The 21,444-nt window shown below is 46.0% G+C and overlaps 2 protein-coding genes across 4 annotated transcripts; both read left to right on the top strand.

Moving 5' to 3' along the window:
* Positions 1-768: 768 nt before the first annotated feature.
* LOC118795706 (mitochondrial fission factor-like) lies at positions 769-10,536 on the top strand. Of its 3 annotated transcripts, XM_036554393.1 has the most exons (8): positions 769-930; positions 2,463-2,680; positions 3,174-3,340; positions 3,789-3,880; positions 5,229-5,393; positions 7,857-7,913; positions 8,806-8,890; positions 9,306-10,536. In XM_036554393.1, exons 2-8 carry the CDS (start codon positions 2,467-2,469, stop codon positions 9,435-9,437), a joined length of 912 nt encoding a protein of 303 aa, XP_036410286.1. In that variant the 5' UTR covers positions 769-930; positions 2,463-2,466; the 3' UTR covers positions 9,438-10,536. The 3 variants fall into 3 exon arrangements, with proteins under 3 accessions (XP_036410286.1, XP_036410284.1, XP_036410285.1); XM_036554391.1 differs by lacking the exon at positions 7,857-7,913; XM_036554392.1 differs by lacking the exons at positions 5,229-5,393; positions 7,857-7,913.
* A 506-nt stretch (positions 10,537-11,042) lies between these two features.
* On the top strand, positions 11,043-20,861 carry agfg1b (ArfGAP with FG repeats 1b). Its single transcript, XM_036554263.1, has 11 exons — positions 11,043-11,465; positions 14,582-14,675; positions 15,337-15,452; positions 15,563-15,725; positions 16,437-16,590; positions 17,587-17,746; positions 18,310-18,389; positions 18,516-18,614; positions 19,446-19,598; positions 19,757-19,851; positions 20,032-20,861. The coding sequence occupies exons 1-11, from the start codon at positions 11,299-11,301 to the stop codon at positions 20,089-20,091; spliced, it is 1,341 nt and encodes a 446-aa protein (XP_036410156.1). The 5' UTR covers positions 11,043-11,298; the 3' UTR covers positions 20,092-20,861.
* Positions 20,862-21,444: the final 583 nt, after the last annotated feature.

Genomic DNA, 21,444 nt, shown 5'->3' with positions numbered 1-21,444 from the left:
GTAAGTTAGAAACCGGGGCAGTCAAACTAGCTCCTACATATAACTCGAATACATTTATACGTTTGCTTGGCATTGAACCTGACACTGAACCGTATGCAAAACAACCATAATCAATCCACGCCATAATTATTCCCCCCAAAAAAGGTTTGTGTGTTTAGCGTAATTGAGCCGTGTATCACATTCAGCAACTGTTTGCATTTTGCGCCCTTTCAAACTGCTGTCCAGACATGTACATCCACGGTGTGTCAGATACTTTCCGAGGCGTCATAGGCACAGACAGAGGCCCACTGGAGTAACCTCTGCCTCAGAATCATTAGCAATAACATAATTCAAATTATATCCCTTCCCCCGAATTTCACCAGCATCTGCAGGGAAGGACAGACCCCTACCATGACCAATATTGCTGAAGCCATAATTAAACATACTGTTAAACAAGAATGGAACATCGCAACTCTCCTGCCCCCACTTGTTATATTCTCCTATTGGCCAAAAAGTCAACTCCAGTTATGAATGAATCCTCCATTTCCTAACGGACAGCGACGGGGAAGCATGAACAGTGTCCTATGCACGCAGTATAGGTTGCGATCTAAGATACTACAACTTGTAAAATTGGTTAATTGAGACGGGGTGTATAATATATACACACAAACACGACTGTTACTGATTGACATCGCAATGCATCCCCTGGCCTATATCCTTAGCCCGGTCACCTCGACTGGATTATATTGATTCATGCGACTTCCTGTCCCAGTGCGTCACGGTGTTGTTGTGATGAGGTTTTGCGCGTAACGCTGTGCGCGGTGCTCCGCGGTTTGATTCCGGAGGGTGCTGCGTTGCCTGTGATGTAGAGGACACACGGTGCTTTTCTGTCAATCCGTAGAGCAATACATAGCCAAATACAGTTCTGCGAAAAAGGCAAACATACAAAGGGTAAGTGGATGCTGAAATGACGTTTCAGAAAAAAATGGTGCCCGCCTGGCTAGCCACCAAGCGAATTTAGCTAAGTTAGCTAACTAGCTAGGTTAGCTGTATAACAAGTGACGTTGTCTTCGTAAGATAACCGGTTTTCCATCTAGCTAAAAAGCAGATCAGGCCGCGGTCTTGTCAAGCACAATTTGGGAGAATATTTGTGTTTTCCCAGGTAGCTGTCAACGTTCTTATAGCATCAGGTATTTTACGATGCATCGTGTTGTGCGCTAGTACTGCATTAAAAAAACAACGACTGGCCAAAACATTCGCCAGATAGCTAGCAGCATTTCTCAGTGCCAACGCAGTGATAAACATAATCCCGTCTTCGTAAAGACAGGGACAGCTACCTAGGTAGCAAGGTAAGACTGATTTTCACACGAGGTTGTTATCCTTAATAGCTGCAGTAATAATATTTACCAATTAAAGTTAATCAAAATAGCCCAGCTGTCGTTGAAGATGAAGCGAAATCAAAACAGTGGGCAGAAGGGTAGCCCCACATACAGAGAATTGCAACGCTTGACTGATCAGTACACAAATCGTAACTAGCTCGCTCGGAAGATGTACTCAAATGTAGTATGTGTGTAAATAAGATTACATACGAAATCTCAAAACGGGCATTTGGATAGCCTATCTTACCTGTACTTTATCGTTTCTAAAAGATACAGTGTATGACAAAATGTAGACTGTCTAGCCAGCTGCTAAATATTGCCGCTTATGGAATGTGTGCAATTTTATGCGTAGATTACATGGCGGAGTATCTTTAGAATTACATTTAAATTTGAATTTTATCCATTATAGTTTTGGCATAACACTGCATATAAGAGCCCGAGTCTTTAAAATATGAAATTGCCTGTGTATGTTTTTCTTTTTTGTGCAGCTTGATGTATTAATGAAACAGATGTTTGCATGCAGTTATATATTTCAAAATATTTATTTTATGAATTATTATAGTGTGTGGTCTAAAATGTTTTGGTCTTTTTGTTTCCTTCATCTTTTTATATGTATGGTCATGTCTTTTTTTTTCCTTTGTATGCAAGCCTCAGTGTGCTAGTGTAGCCTGGGGCAGCTCTGTGTTCTGAATGCTGCTGTTATACAAGTTACAGAGACATCGAGGCTGAGCATGCAGTGTTGCTCAAGGTCCTAAGGAATCGTTGTTTTGTGTTGTTTACATATCTGACCTAGCCCTAGCACTAAAAACACTTAGTGTAGGCTAATTGTAGCAGTTTGGCATTTAATGTAAATTTAGGAGATTACAGATTAAGGCCTATATCTTAACTTGGATTGAAATGGTCTTGCAATGCATATTCACATTGCGCAGGAGATTTGAATGTCGTGCAGATTACTATATCGTCAGCAGTGATGGAGGATTGTGGTCTGTGAGTGGCAGATTGTGATGTGTGATTGCTGTGTTGTGGAGTGTGAGAGGTGAGAGGCTGTGGTCAGATGTGTGAGAGGCATACTTGCGCTTGTAACGTCAGTGCTGTCTCTTTTAGCCCAATGAACGGAGCAACGTTCCCCTCTCCCACTGCAGAGATGGCGGAAATCAACCGCATCCACTATGAGATCGAGTACACGGAGGGCATCAGTCAGCGGATGCGTATCCCCGAGAAGCTCCAGGTGGCCCCCTCTGCCTCGGAAGACCAGGACAGTGGGTCACTGGAGGCCCCCCACAGTGTCCTGATGCAGGTGCCAGAGCGGATCGTGGTGGCAGGTGCGTCAGCACTCTCTGCTTTTGTCTGATGTCTCTGACGGTTGTGCTGTGTTCCACTACTTTCCCTTACACTGACTGTCTGTTCTGCTAGACTTGACTCTCTGATAGTCACTGTCCCCCTACACTGAGTCTTTTACCTCACACTGATTTTCTGTTCCCCCAGCACTGATTGTCTGCTCCCCCAACACTGATTGTCTGTTCCCCTTACATTGATTGTCTGTTCCCCCTACACTGATTGTCTGTTCCCCCTACACTGATTGTCTGTTCCCCCAACACTGATTGTCTGTTTCCCCTACACTGATTGTCTGTTCCCTAGCACTGACTGTATGTTCCTCTACACTGATTCTTGTTCTCTTACACTGACTCTCGGCTCCCTTACAGTGACTGTTGGACCCTCTCTGTTGTCCTGGTGTTGAATCTCTCAGCTCTGTTGTTTCAGCATTGACTGTCTCTGTGCTTGTGACTCTCACTCACTCTGCACTGCCCTCACTAGGGGACAGCGAGGTCTCCCAGTACCCCAGACCCCGGGACCTGGACCTCATCCAGTCCACGCCCGTGGAGACACTGGCGCTGAAGACGCCCCCGCGGGTCCTCACCCTGAACGAACGGCCGCTGGACTTCCTGGAGATGGAGCGCCCTGCAGGTCCGGCCCAAGAAGAGGTGAGTGTGGCGACAGTTGAACTGCAGTGTGTCCCTTACGCATAACCCTCCTCACAAATTTGCCATCAGTGTCCCTCATAGACTGTCATTACGCCCCTGCCCCCAGTCCCTCGTCCTCCTGACCTAGTCTGTGAGTGCAACCAGCAGACCAGTAAGGATGTACACAAGGTTTAAGATAAGATCTTTATTAATAAAGTACTTTATTAATCCAAAAAGGAAATTGCTTTGCCAACAGTCAAGCATGTGGGAAAACAGAAGCGCATAATATAAAACAATAGAACAATAAAGAAAATGCAGGTACCATGTATTCATACACATAGGAATAAATTAAAGTGCTGTACCAATAACATATTGAAAAGTTGCACTAAGTGAGCTTATTGCTCTCGGCAGTGGGCAGGCCTCATGAGTGGAGCATGTGCGGGACTCACTCTGCCCTCTCTCCTCACAGGTGCGCTCACAGGGACGGTCGCGGCGGGAACGCTCTGTGAGTGAGAACGCAGTGGTCCGTCAGAACGGACAGCTGACCAGAAACGACTCCACGTGAGTACACCGTCCGAGGCCCGCCCCATTAACGCGTCTGTCCCTCTCTCCCTCTGCCTGTCCCTCGTCCATCTGTCTGTGACGCTGTCATTCTCAGACCTGGAGGGGGTGAGTTGGACTGTCTGGACTGTCCTGGTGTCTAGGACTCTCCTCACTGGCTGGGGTTTAGTTGTGCTTGGTAGCTGCGTGTGATCTCTGTTAGCGGTGGTACAGTGCTGCCTCTGCACTCTCCACAGCACCACAGCTGGAACCGGTACTGTTGTACACTCAAACAGCAGTAACAGGAAAGGGATTTTCCTTATTTTTCCTCGTAATTATGTAGGTGAATGACATGATGCCTAATTCCTCATACGTTCTAAAAGCCAGCAGTTTTACCCATTGTGGGTGCTGTTTACAAAAAAGAAGGAAACAGGCTACAGGTCCCCTAAAATTTCATCTGATATCATATGGGGTGGAGCCACTGGGACTGGGAGCAGCTGATTGGCTGTGGTGGTGTGTGGCAGTGAATGAGTCAGTGTGGGAATGTAAGGGCAGTGCTAAAGAGGGGCTGCATGGTAGTGCTAGTGAATTGTAATGAGGTTTTCGGTCAGAAATTGAGGGGATGTAGAGTGATTTTGGGAGACCTTGTAGAATACTGACCTGGATGTGTTGTGGTAAGAGTAGTCTGAAAGAAGATGTGTTTACTGCATGTTCATGTACAAATTTTGATTATTATATATATTCATTAGTGTTCCCATATATGAATTATTAATAAAAGGACTCCAGAAGAACAGCTTGGTAATACCATTATGCAATGAAATGAATTTCTTTGAGTATTGTAAGTATTGAATTTTATGTAGGTATTAATGTAAATATGTTTTTGCTTGTTGAAAGGGTAGACTTTGGGTATTTGATTTGCCAACTGTTAATACTAAATAATATAAATACAGAGAAAAAAATATGAGAAATATGTTGCTTTGAGTAAATGAGCAGAAGGAGGTAAGTAGAGGTGTGAGACTGGGACCCGCCTCCTGCAGTTGTAATCTCCGGTGACCTCAGCTGTGCGCTGTCAGTGAAGTGTGGACGGTCTCCTGTCTGAGCCTCTCTCCTGTTCTCTCTCTTCTTATTCCACATTTTCTCTCTCTCCCCTCCTACCTCTTTCACCATCTTTTTACCGTTTTTTTCTTGCCTCTCTCTCACACACACACACACTTTTCACTGTCTCTCCACCCCCTTGTCTGTCTCTCATTCCCTCTCTCTCTGAATCTCTCCCTGTCTCTCTCAACCTTTCTTCTTATATCCTTCTGTCTCTTCTCCCCCCCTTCTCTCTCTCGCTCTCTGCTGGCTTGGCCTCTGTGCTGGTGGGCAGTGTGACCCCGACTCCCCCAGCCCCTCTCCGCGCCTGCCCCCCCCTCACTGCGCCCGAGGATGGACTGAGCCTCTACAGCGCCCGGGGCGTTCTGTCCCTCATCCAGTCCACCACGCGCCGCGCCTACCAGCAGGTCCTGGAGGTGCTGGATGAGAACCACCGCAGGTGACTGGTTCCTGACTTCTGATCCCCCCCCCCCCCAGTCTGCCCAGTGTGTCACCCCAAACCAGCTGCCCCCCTACCCCCCCGCCTCGCTCCGTCTCTCTCCCTCCATCTGCTGTGCCCAGTTCTCAGGCCTGCACATCCTCACCTCCGGTTTCTGGACGATCAGTCCACATTTCACATCCATTCAGTCGCAGTTCCAAAGCGATCAATCAATCAATCGATCGATGGGTCTAAGCAAAGGAAAAAAAGCTGAATTGGCACCTGTGGTAGACTGAGAATTTTGGACCAGCTGGCTTTGTGCTTGTTAGTGTTTATGATCATTGGGTGTTGTGTTGATTTATGTGGGTTCTTACTATACTCCTGAGGCTTTGCCACACTGGCTTTCCCATTTCCCTTCCTGATAGAGCAGATGTTTGTGAGAGTAGCGTTTAGATCACATGCACTAAATCTAACTCAAGGCAGATTTTTTGGCTTTTTCTGTTGAAATTGAAGTCTATTACAAATGTTACTCAGCATCTTTGTTGTCGTACCTACAATTTGTTCATCACCTTACTTATGTTCTTTACTGGTTTGTCTGTTCATTATGTTGTCGATGTAACAACATTGTTCACACATGCTAATGTGGAGTAATTGACTGTATGGACAGGAATAGTTCATCATGAGTAATGATGACTAATTTACTGTGAGGGTTGGTTGTGGCATTGTGAATGTAAATGAAAGATGTAGCACCGTATGAAGGAGTGCGTGTAAGGGGAGCAGTCCTACAACTAGGACTCGAAACAGATGGAGAGATTAGACTTCTCAGGTTGCAGTCAGGTAAGCCGACGGCCCTGTTTCAGCGTCTGAGGATTTGGCGGTTTGCACCCATTATCACGACTCTCTGAATCCTGAGTGATGTCGCTGCTGTGCCGTGTGGTCATTCCATCGAGCTCCAGCAAACAGTCCCCAGAGACAGTCCAGTGTGGCACACTGACTTCAGACAGGAGTTAGACCGCTGTGATGCAGAGTCGGGCTTTATGAACCATTTGATGAATGTTGCTGACACCTGCATGGCCTCTCATTAACTGCATCTGAACAAGCCAAAATGCTTTTGTCCCCGCTTTAATTGGTCTAAATTGATCACTCACCGACAGCACATGACAGTGCAGGCTGTTGGAGTTTTCACAGATCCTCGCCTTTGCCACAGGCAGAATATCGCTAGGCAGAACAGCATCTCTGTGCAAGAAGGCATCGCTGTATGTCGCTGCGTCTTTATATGAAAGGTGTCTCTGTGCTGGAGGGCATCCCTGTGTAGAACAGCGTTTCTGTACAAAATGGTGTTCCTGTGTTGGAAGGCGTTCCTGTGTAGAACAGTGTCTCTGTGTGAAGTGGTGTCTCTACTGGAAGGCTTCCCTGTGTAGAGTAGCGTCTTTGTGTGAAATGGTGTCTATGTGCTGGAAGGCATCCCTGTGTAGAGTAGCGTCTCTGTGTGAAATGGTGTCTCTGTGCTGGAAGGCATCCCTGTGTAGAACAGCGTTTCTGTACAAAATGGTGTTTCTGTGTTGGCAGGAGTTCCTGTGTAGAACAGTTTCTGTATGCGAAGTGGTGTCTCTACTGGAAGGCTTCCCTGTGTAGAGTAGCGTCTTTGTGTGAAATGCTGTCTCTGTGCTGGAAGGCATCCCTGTGTACCCCTGTAGAGAGGAACAGCGTTTCTGAGAAACATCTGCCAAATCTTTGTAAATTTCTAGACTGTTCTGTTGTTCAAACTGTCATAGGAAAGCAGTGTTTGTTTTACTAGTATCCCCGTCCTTGCTATGCCCAGCCTTATTCTGACATCACAAGGCCCTGCTGTTGATGTTGCATGCTTAAGTTAGACCCTGAGATAAAAGCATCATAAAAGAGCTCTAAATGCCTGGGTTGGGAAGTAATCAAATATTAATAGCTATGTGCAACAGGCACTCTTCCTTTAGTGAAGTTCAGGGTACATTCTACTTTGGCCTCTCACATACTCTCCAACACAGTGGGGAATCAAATGCTCTGATTCAAGGGCCTTCATGGGACAGAGGAATACCACAGATATGACCTGGATCCCTTTGCCCTCAGACTAGTCAAATGACAGGGATTGTTAGATCATGGCTGATATTTTGTGTTTGTTTACTGATAAACTGGAAAAATGGCTGCAAGAGGCACAGTCAGACGCTTGAGACCACGCCTCAGAAATGTCTCAAGTCTTGTGAATTTTGGGTTTATGCTTAGACACTGAGAGGAAAGTGGTCTTCCCTACCCCCACAGACATCATTCTCCTCCTCTTGCCCACCTCCCAGACATCATCCTCTTTATGGTCACCTTCCTTTCCATGTCTGAAATGTGTAGTGGAAACAGTCAGGTGTGTGTGCGCGCGCGCACGTGTGTGTGTGTGCACGTTTGTGTACTGTCTGCTCTATTTCTCTTTTGTCTCCTTTGGCCCTATTGTGTCCTCTTCAGCAGCCCTGCTTTGCGAGGGGGGTCGGCCTCGACATCCAACCCCCTGCATGACTCCAGGTAATGTAATCCCATAACCCCCCCCCCAACAAAAACCCACCAAATCCCTTGTATGATTCAGGTAACTCCACCTTCATTCCGCTCCCTGCATGAATACAGGTACAGGTGACTTCACTTGCTCTACCTCCTACCGCCCCCACATGACTCCAGGTGACTCCAGCCAGCTCCCCTCCCTAACCCCCTACATGAGTCAGACACCTTCACCTGAATTTCACCACTCCCTGCATATAAATAGTTACAGGTGACTCCACCCCCTCTACTTCCTCCCACTCCCAACATGACGCTAGATAACTCCAACCCCTTGCCTTACTCTAACCTGCTGCATGGTTCAGTTAACTCTACCTCCTATTTCTCGTCCCTGCCCCGTGCACTAATAGAAATAACTGTAAAATATCCCCTTCCCTTCCTGGTCAGGGCCAGTTTACTTTCCTTCACACTCTTGCTAAGTTTTTGTCTGTGTGTTGAGTTTATAACAAAATCAGGGCTTTGTCTGGGCACGTTTGCCATAGTAATATATAGAGTAAATTGACAATAAAAAGCTATTTATGTCTCTCTCTCCATATTCAAGCTTAATTAAGGCATTAATGCAACTGTGTTTTGAGAAATGCCATCACATTTTGAAAAATGTGACTGATTTATTGGGCATAAATGCAAGTATGATCTGATAAATGCATGCGTGATTTGTGTGGGAGCAAACAGGAGCGTAACCTTATAAATTCAAGTGTGTTTAATGTAATCCGATTTGTTTTGGCATTAATTTGAGCATGATGTACTAAATGTGTAATTCAATAATTGCAAGTGCAAAAAAGATCTACAAAATCCAAGAAGGATTTGATAAACACAAGAGCGGGTTGATCATCACTGGTGCGATTTGTTTTGTTTCTCTGTAAAGGTTCGGTGTCCCGGCTCTGGACACAGCACTCGAGGGGACCCCAGAGGAGATGGCCGCGGTGGACGCCGCAACACTGCGACGACAGGTAGCCTTCTGCATTCTGTATGTCTGTGCAACCGTTTATCGGACTGCGTTTACTGGAATCCACTTCTTAAATGCAACACGTGTTAATCTCACCATTTACAAAGGCACTGCAGGATAAAAGCTTCATCTTTTTGAATGAGTTAATGGTTTCATTTGCATTGCACACTAATTTTGTGAATTTACAATTTTCCCTCAAAAAAAAAAAAAAACATGCCACTGGTTTATTTGTAAGTTATACCAAAATTAATAATCAATTAATCTTTGACTGAATGTTAAGTTAATTGATCACTTAGTTGATGATTCATGTGCTGATTGATGTACTGATGTACGGGTTGATTCATTAATGGGCTGGTGGATGGATGGGGGGAGTTGACGGACAGCTTGTTGGATTGACGGACTGATTGACTGACCTGCAGATCATCAAGCTGAATCGCCGGCTGCAGCTGCTGGAGGAGGAGAATAAAGAGCGTACCAAGCGGGAGATGATCATGTACTCCATCACCGTGGCCTTCTGGCTCGTCAACAGCTGGATCTGGCTCCGCCGCTAGAGCTACCGAGCCGGGCCCGCACCAGGCTGGTCAGCCCCGGGGAGCGGCCTCGTCGCTCCGCTCAAACCTTCGCCAAAACTCTTGTCTGCACTCAGCTCCAGCAGTTGGGCCTCCTTGTTGCACTAAGTGCAACAAGAATTATTGGTCAAAGGGATATTTCTTCTGTTACGTCGTATGCATATTACATGTAAATCTTTTTTTTTTTTTTTTTTTTGTTACTGATGCATATGATTATCGTCACCATATTTCGGAAGTTGTTGAGATCACCCTGTAGCCATAAAGACAGCGCATGATTCAGATGTAAATATTCATTCAATTCTTTACAGAAGTTTTAGAGGCAACTGGTGTTTCTTGAGCATTGCTGATATAAAGAATGGCTTTGAAAAAGGAATCTTGGTATTCTAGAACAAAGGGGTGGCCATATTTATGTCAGAAACTTGAAGGTGTAAGGTTTAGAATATTTATAATGTGGTAATATTCTTGTCGTGTGGGACCCATCATTGGCAACCCATTGTTTGCGTCTTCACTTAGGTTTGTTGAATCATACTTTTAATATATGTGTAAAATATGCTCAATATGCAAAGTAAAGCATATGTGTATAATATATTGCATTCCAGTATGCAAAGCGAAGCATACATTTGCATATTTGCTCAGTTTTAAATTTGACTCATTATGTGGGGGGTTGAGATGGCAAGAGGCAGTTTCAGTGCCCTTGTATAAATGTGTCCTGTTGTTAATATTATTTGTACAAGTGGGTTTTTCTTTTGCATCCATATGTTTTATGACGTCCAGAGAAAAATGTAAACATTTTATTTAAATAAATGGCAGCAATAGTTCAAAGCAGTCCTCCTTGTATTTAGCATGAGCTGTATGCATTGTGTATCTGGTGGAAGCTCAACAAAATATTTTTTCAACAGTACAGACTGCAGATAATTGCACATTTTAGAAATAGATTAATGAGAGGAAACAATTACATCCTAGAGGAATTGTTTTATTGTGCACAATACTGCCATCACTTATTAGCATCACACAAAGCACTTCTTGATAGAACTGGTTGTACTGTGGTGATTGATTTTAATATTTATCCCTTCAGAGTAAGTACGTGCCATTCAACATTTTTGCAACTAACATGTGAAATGTAATTATTAATATCTATTAATTTAATATCAGTGTTAATTTTGTTAATTTTTATAGCAGTAATAAAACCGTAACGCATTGCAATTCCAATTACTGGTGAATACCATTTCTTACATCACTTTCACTCAATATCAAGAAATCCATTTTGGTACGAATAATCGGATTTATGCATGTTTATTATCTGTTACAATTATCAAGCGTGTGTTATTAGATATGTATGTTGTTAGACAAAACAGCAACATACAGAATAATAATAATCATGGTTTATAGGCCTCTTGGGTGCAGCGATGCTGCTGGGGGTTGTGCTATAAAGAAGTAACTGCATTCCTTTTTACACAGAGGACTGACTCTAGGTCAGCATCTAACCGTTACATAAAACGGGTGGGGGATGAATTATAAGTGGATAAACTGATTCTGGATTTAAAGTTTGAACCAGAAGTACCTCGCCGCGACCTGGCGTAACACATTGTTCTGCGCAGGCGTCGGAGTCCGCTGCACCCCCTCCCTCCGAAGCTAAAGGAGGAAGTAAACGGGAGTCAACTGTGATTCCGTCCGACGGTGTTGACTCAGCCGCCCCCTGAACCTTCTTAACAGTCTCTCCATAGATACAGTCTCCCTCTGGATTTCACCCTCCACACAGCGGGATCACTTTCAGGAAACCGATCAGATTAATTTATATTCTTGGGTTTACACTCTCATCCCCAAAACAGTCCCGGCCCTGGCCATGGCGGTGAGTGCGAAGCGAAAGCAGGAGGAGAAGCATCTGAAGATGCTGCGGGAGATGACGAGCCAGCCGCCCAACAGAAAGTGCTTCGACTGCGACCAGCGCGGACCGACGTACGCCAACATGACCGTGGGCTCGTTCGTCTGCACCACCTGCTCGGGCATTCTGTGAGTACGATCCCGGGTGACCTTTTTTGATTGTGACAGGCCGCTCCCATGCATCTCAGTCACGTCCAGAGCTCAGTCCATATTGTGGATGTACCCAGCCAGCTAGCTGGTACGTTCTGTGTAGTTAGCCAGCCTCCTAGTTAAGCAATACACAATTGATCGTAGGGATTAAGCGTCCAACTAGTTAGTTAACTAGTGTAGCTATATTAACGCCCTGTACAGTTTTTCCTGCTTCCTTGTTACCTGGATAGCCATCCCTCAGAACGTACAGAATGTACCTTGCGAGCTAGCTAGTTAGCTAGCTGTTGTATTCCTAACTGCTTACGTTAAATTTATTCAGTGATGAATGGGAAATTGTATAGCTAGACTAGCAATTCCTGGTATTTCAGCAGAATGATTTGGCTAGCTACGTAGCGTTAAGATATCTGACTAGCAGCAGAGAGGAATGTCTATTAGCATTGTGTGAAGAGCCGTTTGCATCGGGTTAGCAAGCCAGCTGTTACACGACTTGATTTCAAGTTTACTGAATTTCTACCATACCACAGCCTCGGTTAAGCACAAAGACAACGCTGGCTAACTAGACCTCGTTAGCTAGCCAGATAGCTAATTTGCTGGTTACGATTTAACTGTCCATCGATAGTCAGTCCCAAAACAACATCGTTAACCTGCAGAGTTAGGATAACAGATTTTTTACCAGGCGGAGTTCTGATGAAGTAGATGGTCTTGAGTGTCAAAACCCAAACCGTTTTCTAACCATAACTAAGGCATGTAGTGCAGGTTTTTGTTGTACAATTTTAAGAAAGTTTGAAATACAGAAAATTAAACAGATGGTTAGCTAGGTGTGTGCTGTTTGCTAGGTGTAAAGATTTCTCTGATAAGTAGCGTGCTGATCTTGAACCCAACGACTTGTTCGGCTGAGCTGTGGGTGAACTTTGTGGATTAAGCTGAACATCCTGTATGTGGCAGACACACCCACTGGCAAACGTATGGCGCTCCAGCCGTTCCCCAAGGACAGAGCCATGGCTGGGGAGCGTTCTGATTTTCCTGTGTTTCAGAATTTAGAGGACTAATTTGCTACTACAAAATTGTCTGGATTCTCCCAGGTGTCACAGACTTAGGGGATGGGGGAGGTGCCTGCTGTAATGAGGGAGGGAGTCTCTTTTTTTTTTTTTTTTTTTGTCTGATCCACTATCATTTTTGGCACAAACATCTTCTCACATAGTTGTCTGTACATGCATGCTTACAGTGTGTTGGATAGGGACCTGGAGACAGTGAGAAATGCTTCTTTTTTCCCTTCCTTCGATAATTGGTTAGTTGCCATTATGCATATTATGAAAGTGTTGCGGGGGTGGTATTGAAAAGTACTGAAGTTCTTTAAAAAGCTGAGCGATGTGGGGGTTGATGGGGCGGGCCATATCTTTCCTATGCTTGGTTACTTGCAGGCGCCTGATGATTTGTAAGGTGCTTTAGACCAGATGAAGAGACCCTGTCCAATCTACCTACCCCTGTCCCCAATAAAGCCAGTTTGTTCCGCCTGTGTGGGTCATTGTCAGCAAAGGACACGGCCTAGGGTTCCGCCGGCACTTGAGACATTTTGCCGGCTGTGCCTGGTTGCTCGCTTGGTTCCTCTGAGGCTCTCTAGTCCTGGAGAGACAAACTGACCAAAGACTGCCTGTCTTTGTGAATCGGGCTTAGGGTCATGAATTGCTGGTATTTCCTGGTCCAGTTTTCATTTTTACTATTTAAAGGGCTTCCACTATATTCTGAGTGCGGCCACACTGTGGTTTAACCAGAATCTAACTGGGGCCTAGGTTACCGAAGGCCAAGGGTGTGCAGAACTTCTCTGACACGTTGTCAACACACGCTGGGACACTGCCCCAGCCCCTAACAGGAAGTGACATGTGCCACCCTCACAAGGGTGTGATGTCACCCTAAATTTGGAAATGCTTATCTGGTTTACTTGTCACCAGAGGTTAATGTGGTAGCTCACATTTCTGAGAGTCCGCACAGTGTTCAAATTCGATCAGAAACAGAACAGGCAGGACTGCTCAAACAGATCATGTGGCATCAGTGCAAGTAAGAGCTGGTAATCAGGTGGCACAAAATTGGAACAGATGGGACCGTATGGTGAGGTAGCATAGTATCCGTGTGCTTAGGACTTTGGCAGGGCAAAGTCTGTGCTGGTTGGACCCAGTGGTCAACTGGTCAGTATATTAGGTAGGACTTCACAATGGAGTAGTGTAGAATTGGTGCAGGTAGGACCAATTGGTCAAGCATTAGATCCTCCCAACACCAGACAGTCCAATGTTTTATAACTGGTGCAGCCAAGACCAGCTGGACAGCTGATGTCAAATCAGTGCAGATTGAACAGCCCTATAGAACGCATCTGGGCTGACGGTTCAGTGGCTCCACTGTAGATGTAGTGAATAATTCAGCAGGCGGCTCTAGTCTCACTAGCTGACCCAGCTGCTATTCGTGTCCATCTGCAAATGCTTTTGTGACCACAAAGAGGGTGCAGGTCCTGTGCAAGATAATGAAGGGCTCCATGTTTGTGCTTGTGCGAGTGTGGGAGAGAGAGAGAGAGAGAGAGAGAGACGCTCCTTATACTGATGTAGCAGATGGTTCTGTGATTGCAAGTGGCTCTGTTTGTAAAAGAAGTAAAGGCCATTTTTACAGTGGGAGTGTCACTCTGTCACCACGTGGCCTTGCCTGGAAAGGTTGACCGCTTAACATGACGAGGACACGGGTGACTCGACAGGTAGGGTTTTACCGGAAATGTAAAGCAGTTTGTTGCAGAAGATTTTCAGTTTGTTTTTTGAGTGTCTGGATGTGTTTTGGTGAGTGTGAGGGGCAGAGTAGACCAGGCCCCCTCTCCTTCTGTGTCTGTTAGGAACAGGCCTAGCAGTGCCCATCCCCAGCTGTCCTTCCCTCCCGATCTCTTTTCGTCTCTCCCACACTTGCTTTCCCCACCTCCCTCTCTGCCTCCTTCTCTCTCCCTCTTTTTCCCTCTCTTTCTCTCTTCTCCAGTGTAGAATGAATTCGTGCACATGGACGTGCTGCATTAGGTTGTGTGCAGTATGTGATGTTCGGTGTTAAACTCTGCCCCCCCCTTCCAGACGAGGCCTCAACCCCCCCCACAGAGTGAAGTCCATCTCCATGACAACCTTCACGCAGCAAGAGATTGAGTTCCTGCAGAAACATGGCAATGAGGTACGTCTGCAACACATCGACGATGCACACATTGTCCTGACACGTGTGCTGTTCTGACATTGCAGCAATGTGTAATTCCCGTTGGGTATGCAAGTTTTTCCCAGTATTGGTATAGATGTGCACAGGCCCAACTTTGCACGTATCAGAGATCAGTGTGAAAAACATGGCTAAGGGATCCTCTGTCTGTGGTTATAGAATTAACTTTAATGTGCTGTGTAACTTGATCCTCTGTCACTCCAATGGTATAAAAACTGTGTGTCTCCCAAACCTCTGAGCACAGTGCTAGTCTCTCTCAATCTTCTGACCATAGTGCTGATCTCTCAGAATGCTCTGTGTGCTGTTTCCTGCCCTGTCCCAGTTGGGGAACTGGTTTGCTCCAGTTCCTGAGCCCTCTGATCTCTGATCTCTGATCTGTCTCATGATGGCACAGAGCCGCGCATGACTGCACAGAAAAATTCAGATGCCCATCTCCTCCAGTTCTGCTTTTTTTGATTACAGTTGCAATCTAACTGCTTCGTGTCCCCCCTCTTCACACAAACAGGAAATTAATCAATGCTGATTTCCTTCCTCTTGCTTCCCCTTTCACTCTCCTCTGCACGCTCTCCACTTTCCATTTCCCCCTCCCTGTCTTTCGGTCTTCATTTCTCTGTCTTTTTCTCAGTTCTGCAGGCAGATATGGCTCGGCCTGTACGATGACAGAACTTCAGCTGTTCCGGACTTCCGTGAACCACAGAGAGTGAAAGAGTTCCTGCAAGAGAAGTATGAGAAGAAAAGATGGTACGTGGTTTGTGCTACAGAATCCCCCCTCCCCACCTCTGGTCTCTTCAGGGAGCGGTCAGTGTTTTTTGCTCTTCCCTGATGGAATACCCCCTCTCCCCCCCATTCAGGTATGTTCCCCCAGAGCAGGCCAAGGTGGTGGCCTCTGTCCACGCCTCCATCTCTGGGTCCTCGGCCAGCAGCACCAGCAGCACCCCCGAGGTCCGGCCCCTCAAGTCTCTGCTCGGAGATTCCGCCCCTGCCCTGCACCTCAACAAGACCACGCCCAGTCAGGTAAGAGCTCCTCCCTCTCCTCACCCAACCTGCGCCCCGCCAGGCACACACCTGTTCAGGTGAGCTGAAGTGGGCAGTCACCCCTTGAAGAACATAGCCCCAGCATTCACTTTGAGTCCTGTTTGTGCTAGCTCAAGTGCAGTCATTCCTGTACATTAGATGAGCTCACTGATCCTGCATTATGGAGTTTTTCATTGAGGTCAACACCAGTGAAGTTCATGCGCAAGTACCAGGAAATGAAGCATTGTGCTTTTAGTAAAGGGAAAGGTTAGCCGCATTACGGAACTTACTTGCTGAGTAAGCTTTGAGTTTCACTGAGGCGGCAGTAGTGGTTCCGTTTTCTAAGGAAATATCACTCAACTAGGAAGCAGATAGTATGTATAGATATAGATGTTGCCTAGATCAAGGAGAGGCAAATTTAGTTGTGTACTTTAAGGGGGGAAAAAAGATACAAGAGCGCTTCATATTCTTGTCAAAGCAATGTGTACCCAGAGATTAATGGCAGTAACGGCAGTAGCAATTCAGTTGCACACATTTTGATGTGTAAGAAAACATAGGTGGCTATTGTAAAAATTCACAAGATGGAAAATATCAATAGCCACATTTTGTTGCTAGTCACAAAAAAATTATTTGATATGTTTTCCCAGCCTTTCAGCCTGTGAGAGATCAGTACAAGCCAGTCCAGTCTGTGAGATAACTGTTCTCCCTCAGTCTCCAGTGGTGGGCCGTGCCCAGGGCCAGCAGCCCAGCGAGAAGAAGTTTGACCTCCTCAGTGACCTGGGCGGAGACATCTTTGCTGCCCCACACTCTCAGCCTGCAGCTCCCAACAGCTTTGCAAACTTTGCACATTTCAGCAGCCATCCAGGTAAGCAGCTTCAGCTGCACACGCGCGCACGTGCACACGTGCGCACACACACACACACACACCAAGCCATTTATATAGGTAAACCAAAGTCTCTGTGCCTACAAAGGCTCCTCCTCTTCCGGTTTGCACTGTCCAATTCCTGTGCAGCTGCTGCATCGTCATAAAATCTCCGACATCCTCTGAGTGATGGTGCAGCATTCTGAATGTGAGCTTCACCCCACCATTGTTCCCCATGTGCCATTCCTCCTAGATCTCTCTAGGGGGCAGTAATGAGAGTTGTATCAGATAATGAGACCCACAGGAATGCACTGCCAGTTTGTTTTCCCTTCTGAAACAGGCAGTGGCTGCTAATCAGAGCTGAGCAGGTTGCATCAGGCCCAGAGCTGGAGCTGGTCTTTTATAGAACAGTCAAAGACAACGCGACTTTTTACATATTTAAATAACCAACAGCATGCAAGTTGAATGACACCCAAAATGGTTTAATGGTTTCTTGTAATAATGGGTCCTAGTGAGGTCAATCCCTGTTACCCAGCTGCTTGCGAAGATAACCTTTGCTGCTTACAAAGGCTTCTCTCTAGCCTGGACACAAGTCACAAGTTGCTCTGTCCCTTACATTTATAATAGACAGACGTAATATATGTAATGTCTGTTATGACGTGAAGCTTGGACACTTTGAAATGGGCATATTTTCCATTACAGTGTTATTGCATTATTGACACAACTAAGCATTTTTGCTTCTTTTTTAATATCTGCTGTGGGGTGACAGTGGGAAATATAGGGCATCCTCAGTCGAACTAGTCCCCTAATTATTCAGCTTTTCCTTTTTATGTTAAAAGGCATCTTACTGTTTTGTTGTAATTTTTTAAAGTGGGCAACGATTCATGGCATTGTGTTAGCTCCCAAGCTGGCTAGCTGGCTAGTCAGCTGATAAAGCAGTCAGGGTGTCCACTTTAAGTCGCTTGCTGCAGTTGCAGTATGGTGTGCGTTCTGTCCCAGGGACTGGTGTACCGAGCATGGTGGGCCCCGCTCCAGCGTCAGCGGGCACGGTGCCGCCTCAGACGCAGGCCTCCATGGCTGGGGGAGACCGCTACGCCGCGCTGGCAGAGCTCGACAACGTCTTCAGCTCTTCCACTGCCCCAGGGAGCACTGCCCCGGGGTGAGAAACAGCACTGGTGCTCCCATGTACAGAATTTACCTTGTTTTTTTGCCCAACAATAGAGATTAGAGACTGCAGCAGATTTATGGAAACAATGTCCAGGGTTGAGAGTCTGTACAGTCAGACACATGTACAGTACCAGTCAAACGTTTGGACACACCTGATTAAGATAATGGGAAGCATGCATTCAGAGACATTTGATTTAAAAACCTGTGCTTAAATGCTTGAAATTTGTTTCTTACACAAATATAAATAGTGAAGGTGATGCCTAGGTATGAATTTCTTTTCAAAAAAATATTTTTGGCTACTTTGAAGAATCTAAAATATGAGAGAGTTTTGATTTGTACAATATTTTTTGTCAGAGCATAATTCCATTTGTGTTCTTTCATAGTTTTGATGTCTTTACTATCATTCTAAAATGTGAAAAATAGTAAAAATAAAGAAAACCACTTCTATGAGTAGGTGTGACTTTTGACTGGTTTATATACTTATACTATATACTATATACTATATACTTGCACACACAGTCAAACTCACTCTCTCTCCCCCTTGTTGTGTAACAGTAATGTGTTTGGCACAGTGACGGGAGTCACGCCAGCCCCTGCACAGCAGATGTTACCCAGCATGCCACAGGGATTTGGAGGTGAGAGAAGCTTACTGGATACACTCTTTGTATTGAGACATTCGGTGCCGATTCCTTCTTTTTCCACCCTTGCTAATGTCACCGTCATTCAGATGTTAATTTGCTGTGCCTTCTCCTTACATGAAGCCGCTCCTTCAACAAACCCCTTCGTCGGTGCTGCTGTTGCCCCGGCGACTGCCCCTACCAACCCCTTCCAGACTAACGGGAGAGCAGTTGCAGCAGCAGGTAAAGGGGGGAACACAAATGGGGTTGGGGGAGGGGAGGGATGCACGTGTGCTTGGTTATAGTGCTGTGTATGGCTAGTACATTCTTATTTATTTGGCACACTGCCCTCTGTTAGTATGATTGTTCAAAGAGCTACTTCTGCAACAGCACCCAAACCTTGATTTCGCTGCCTTTTTAATGCTGATGTTGAGCTGGTAGTCCAGCAGTGGTTCCAAGCTAGAGGGGTACAGTAATGGTAGGTGTCTGCAGCTGAGTAGTGGCAAAGGGGGAGGAGTCTGTAGTTGTGGGTGGAGTGTGGTGTTTAGTGGAGTGTGGAGCTTTTGCATCTCACCTTGCCCACTCTTGGACTCAACCTCAGACCCTTGACCTGAGTGTTACTGCAGTGAGCGTTGATGGTGGGCATCAGTCTTCTCAAAATGTTTTCCTGTCAGACTTTGGGAGGCCCAGAGCAGCATGTAAACCATACTCCCATCCTCACATTCGCACTCTCGCCCAGCTGTATCTTTTAATGACTCCAGCTGCAGAGTCACCCAGCGCTGAGCACCCCCGTATGGTTGGACATCAGTCTTTAACATCAGAAATAAAAAAAAAAAAACTACAATCTGCTGATAGCATGTTTACCCCAATATTAAACCACTGCCCATCCAGTACTCCAGCACAGTGAATGACAGGTGTGTGGATAAGATAAGAGAGCTTTATTGTCATTGTCCAGGGCAATGAAATTACAGTGTGCGTACAGTGTGAACGATTGAGAGCTGTGCTTGTGTGTGTGTGTGAGGTGTGTATTTACAGCATGTGTAAGTGTAAGCTGGCTTCTCCGCTGTGTTGCAGCGCCGTTTGGCACAGGCTCCATGAGCATGCCGGCAGGATTCGGGAACGCCGCCGCTTACAACCTCCCCACCAGCTTCAGCGGCACCTTCCAACAGCCCCTCCCAGGGCAGGCCCCCTTCCCCCAGCCTCCGGCGTACCCCCCTCAGCCCAACGGTGTGTCTGTGTGTGTGGCTTTGTGTTTTGCCAAGTGGCTGCATGCGTTTTTGTTTTTTTTTTTTTTTTTGGGATTTTTTTTTTGCTTCTTTTAATACGGTCTCTCTCCTGCTGTCTTTTTCACTGACCCCCCTCTTCCTTCCTGTCCCCACTACCAGGTGCGGGGTGTGCCCCTTTCGGACAGACCAAGCCTGTGGTGACCCCATTTGGTCAGGTGCTGTCAGGACCTGGGGTGTCAAGTAATCCGTTTATGGTAAGTCCAGGAAAGAGACTAGGATTCTTTAATGTTGCACTGAAAGTATTTACAATTCTTTTTTTCCAGTTTTAATGTTAATATTTATGCACATTTTTTGTGGCGCAGAGTGGGAGAGGGTAGTTTGGGACTCGGGACATATTTTGGAGGGGCGTGACGTTGCCTGTCTTTCTTCCCCAGACGGGACCCCCGGCGGGACAGTATCCCACAGGAAGCTCATCCACAAACCCCTTCTTATAGCGCGCCTCCCCCGTTCTGCCACTAGGAGGCGACACCTGACATCCTGCCATCAGGGGGCTGACACCTGGCGCCCACGCACCCCCCGCAGAGTTTTGTTTCATGAGCAGCTTTAAAACACAACGTTTCTAAAACTTCAGTCCTTCATCAAGTTTTGAAAAATAGCCATGGCAGCAGTGACAACTTCAGCAATGAAACAAACACAAAACAGGGTGCAGCCAGATGGTCTCTCTCTTCCTGTATCTCACCTGCTAACTGCCCCAGCACCCACAGAGACACGTGTATATTTGTATCGGCTAATGCTAAGTTATTGCAGATACCACACTTATTATGCTCCAATTCTGTACATATGTTTTTTTTTTTTTTCCTCTCGGAAAATAAGCTTGTTGTGCATATCGGTATGTGCATCTTCACAGCCTGTAGTTGGTCAGAATCCTTTTGGAATAAGGGCCACAGAGGAAAGAACCAAAGTTATCAAGCTCAAGCAGTCAGGATCCAGTGCATTTGGAGAAGGACGAGGAGTCATGATCAGGTGTGTTTGGAAGCAGAGCACGAGAAGTCAGGATCAGGCGTGTTTGGAGGAGTAGGAGGGCCAGTCGGGACCGGGTGTGTTTGGAGAAGGACGAGGAAGAGTCATAATGAGGTGTATTTAGAGAAAGGGGAGGAGCAGTCATGGTCAGGTGTGTTTGGAGGAGGATGGAAGGGATGCAGTCTTCTTCACTGAAAACGAAGTGTCCTTCCTGTCACCTGCCTGGGGAGTACCTGCGCACTCACCAGCCCAGCTCCTCAGGTGTGAATAATACAGACTGTTTCTGTTGGGTGTTACAGAAAATTAAGTTAATGTGTAAATATATATATAAATATATTAAAATGGAGTTTAACTAAGATGACAGATCTCTTGTATTTCTTGTTCAAGTTTCAATTGCCAATATCAGTTCAGAGTGTGCACAGGCACTGACCACCACAGAACAGGAAGGATAACACCTCCTGTTAACCGATGGGTATAGACAGATTTTCCCCTGAACACTGACCCTGGTAGTTACTGTACCTTCAGATGGTTGGGGTAGGACTGGGAGTCGATGGTCAATAAACAGCCTTGCTATACAGTAATTACAGTGCTTCCACATGAAACTGGAAGAAAGTCAGCTGAACGCTGAGCACTGAGCACTGAACACTACACTGACCGGATGGGAAACTGAACCTTCTACCCTGAAGCCTGACCACACTCAGTGTTGACCACGCTGAACACTGACCGCTGTAGACACTAGATAAGATGGCGCTTTGAATCTAAACTGGTTTTTATTGTTAACAGCACTTAACTGTTTGCACCTCATTTTTGAGCTCTTGTTAGAGATT

The sequence above is a fragment of the Megalops cyprinoides genome, chromosome 20, assembly GCF_013368585.1.
Source record: "Megalops cyprinoides isolate fMegCyp1 chromosome 20, fMegCyp1.pri, whole genome shotgun sequence".
NCBI lineage: Eukaryota > Metazoa > Chordata > Actinopteri > Elopiformes > Megalopidae > Megalops > Megalops cyprinoides.
This window is presented reverse-complemented; position numbering and strand designations above follow the sequence as displayed.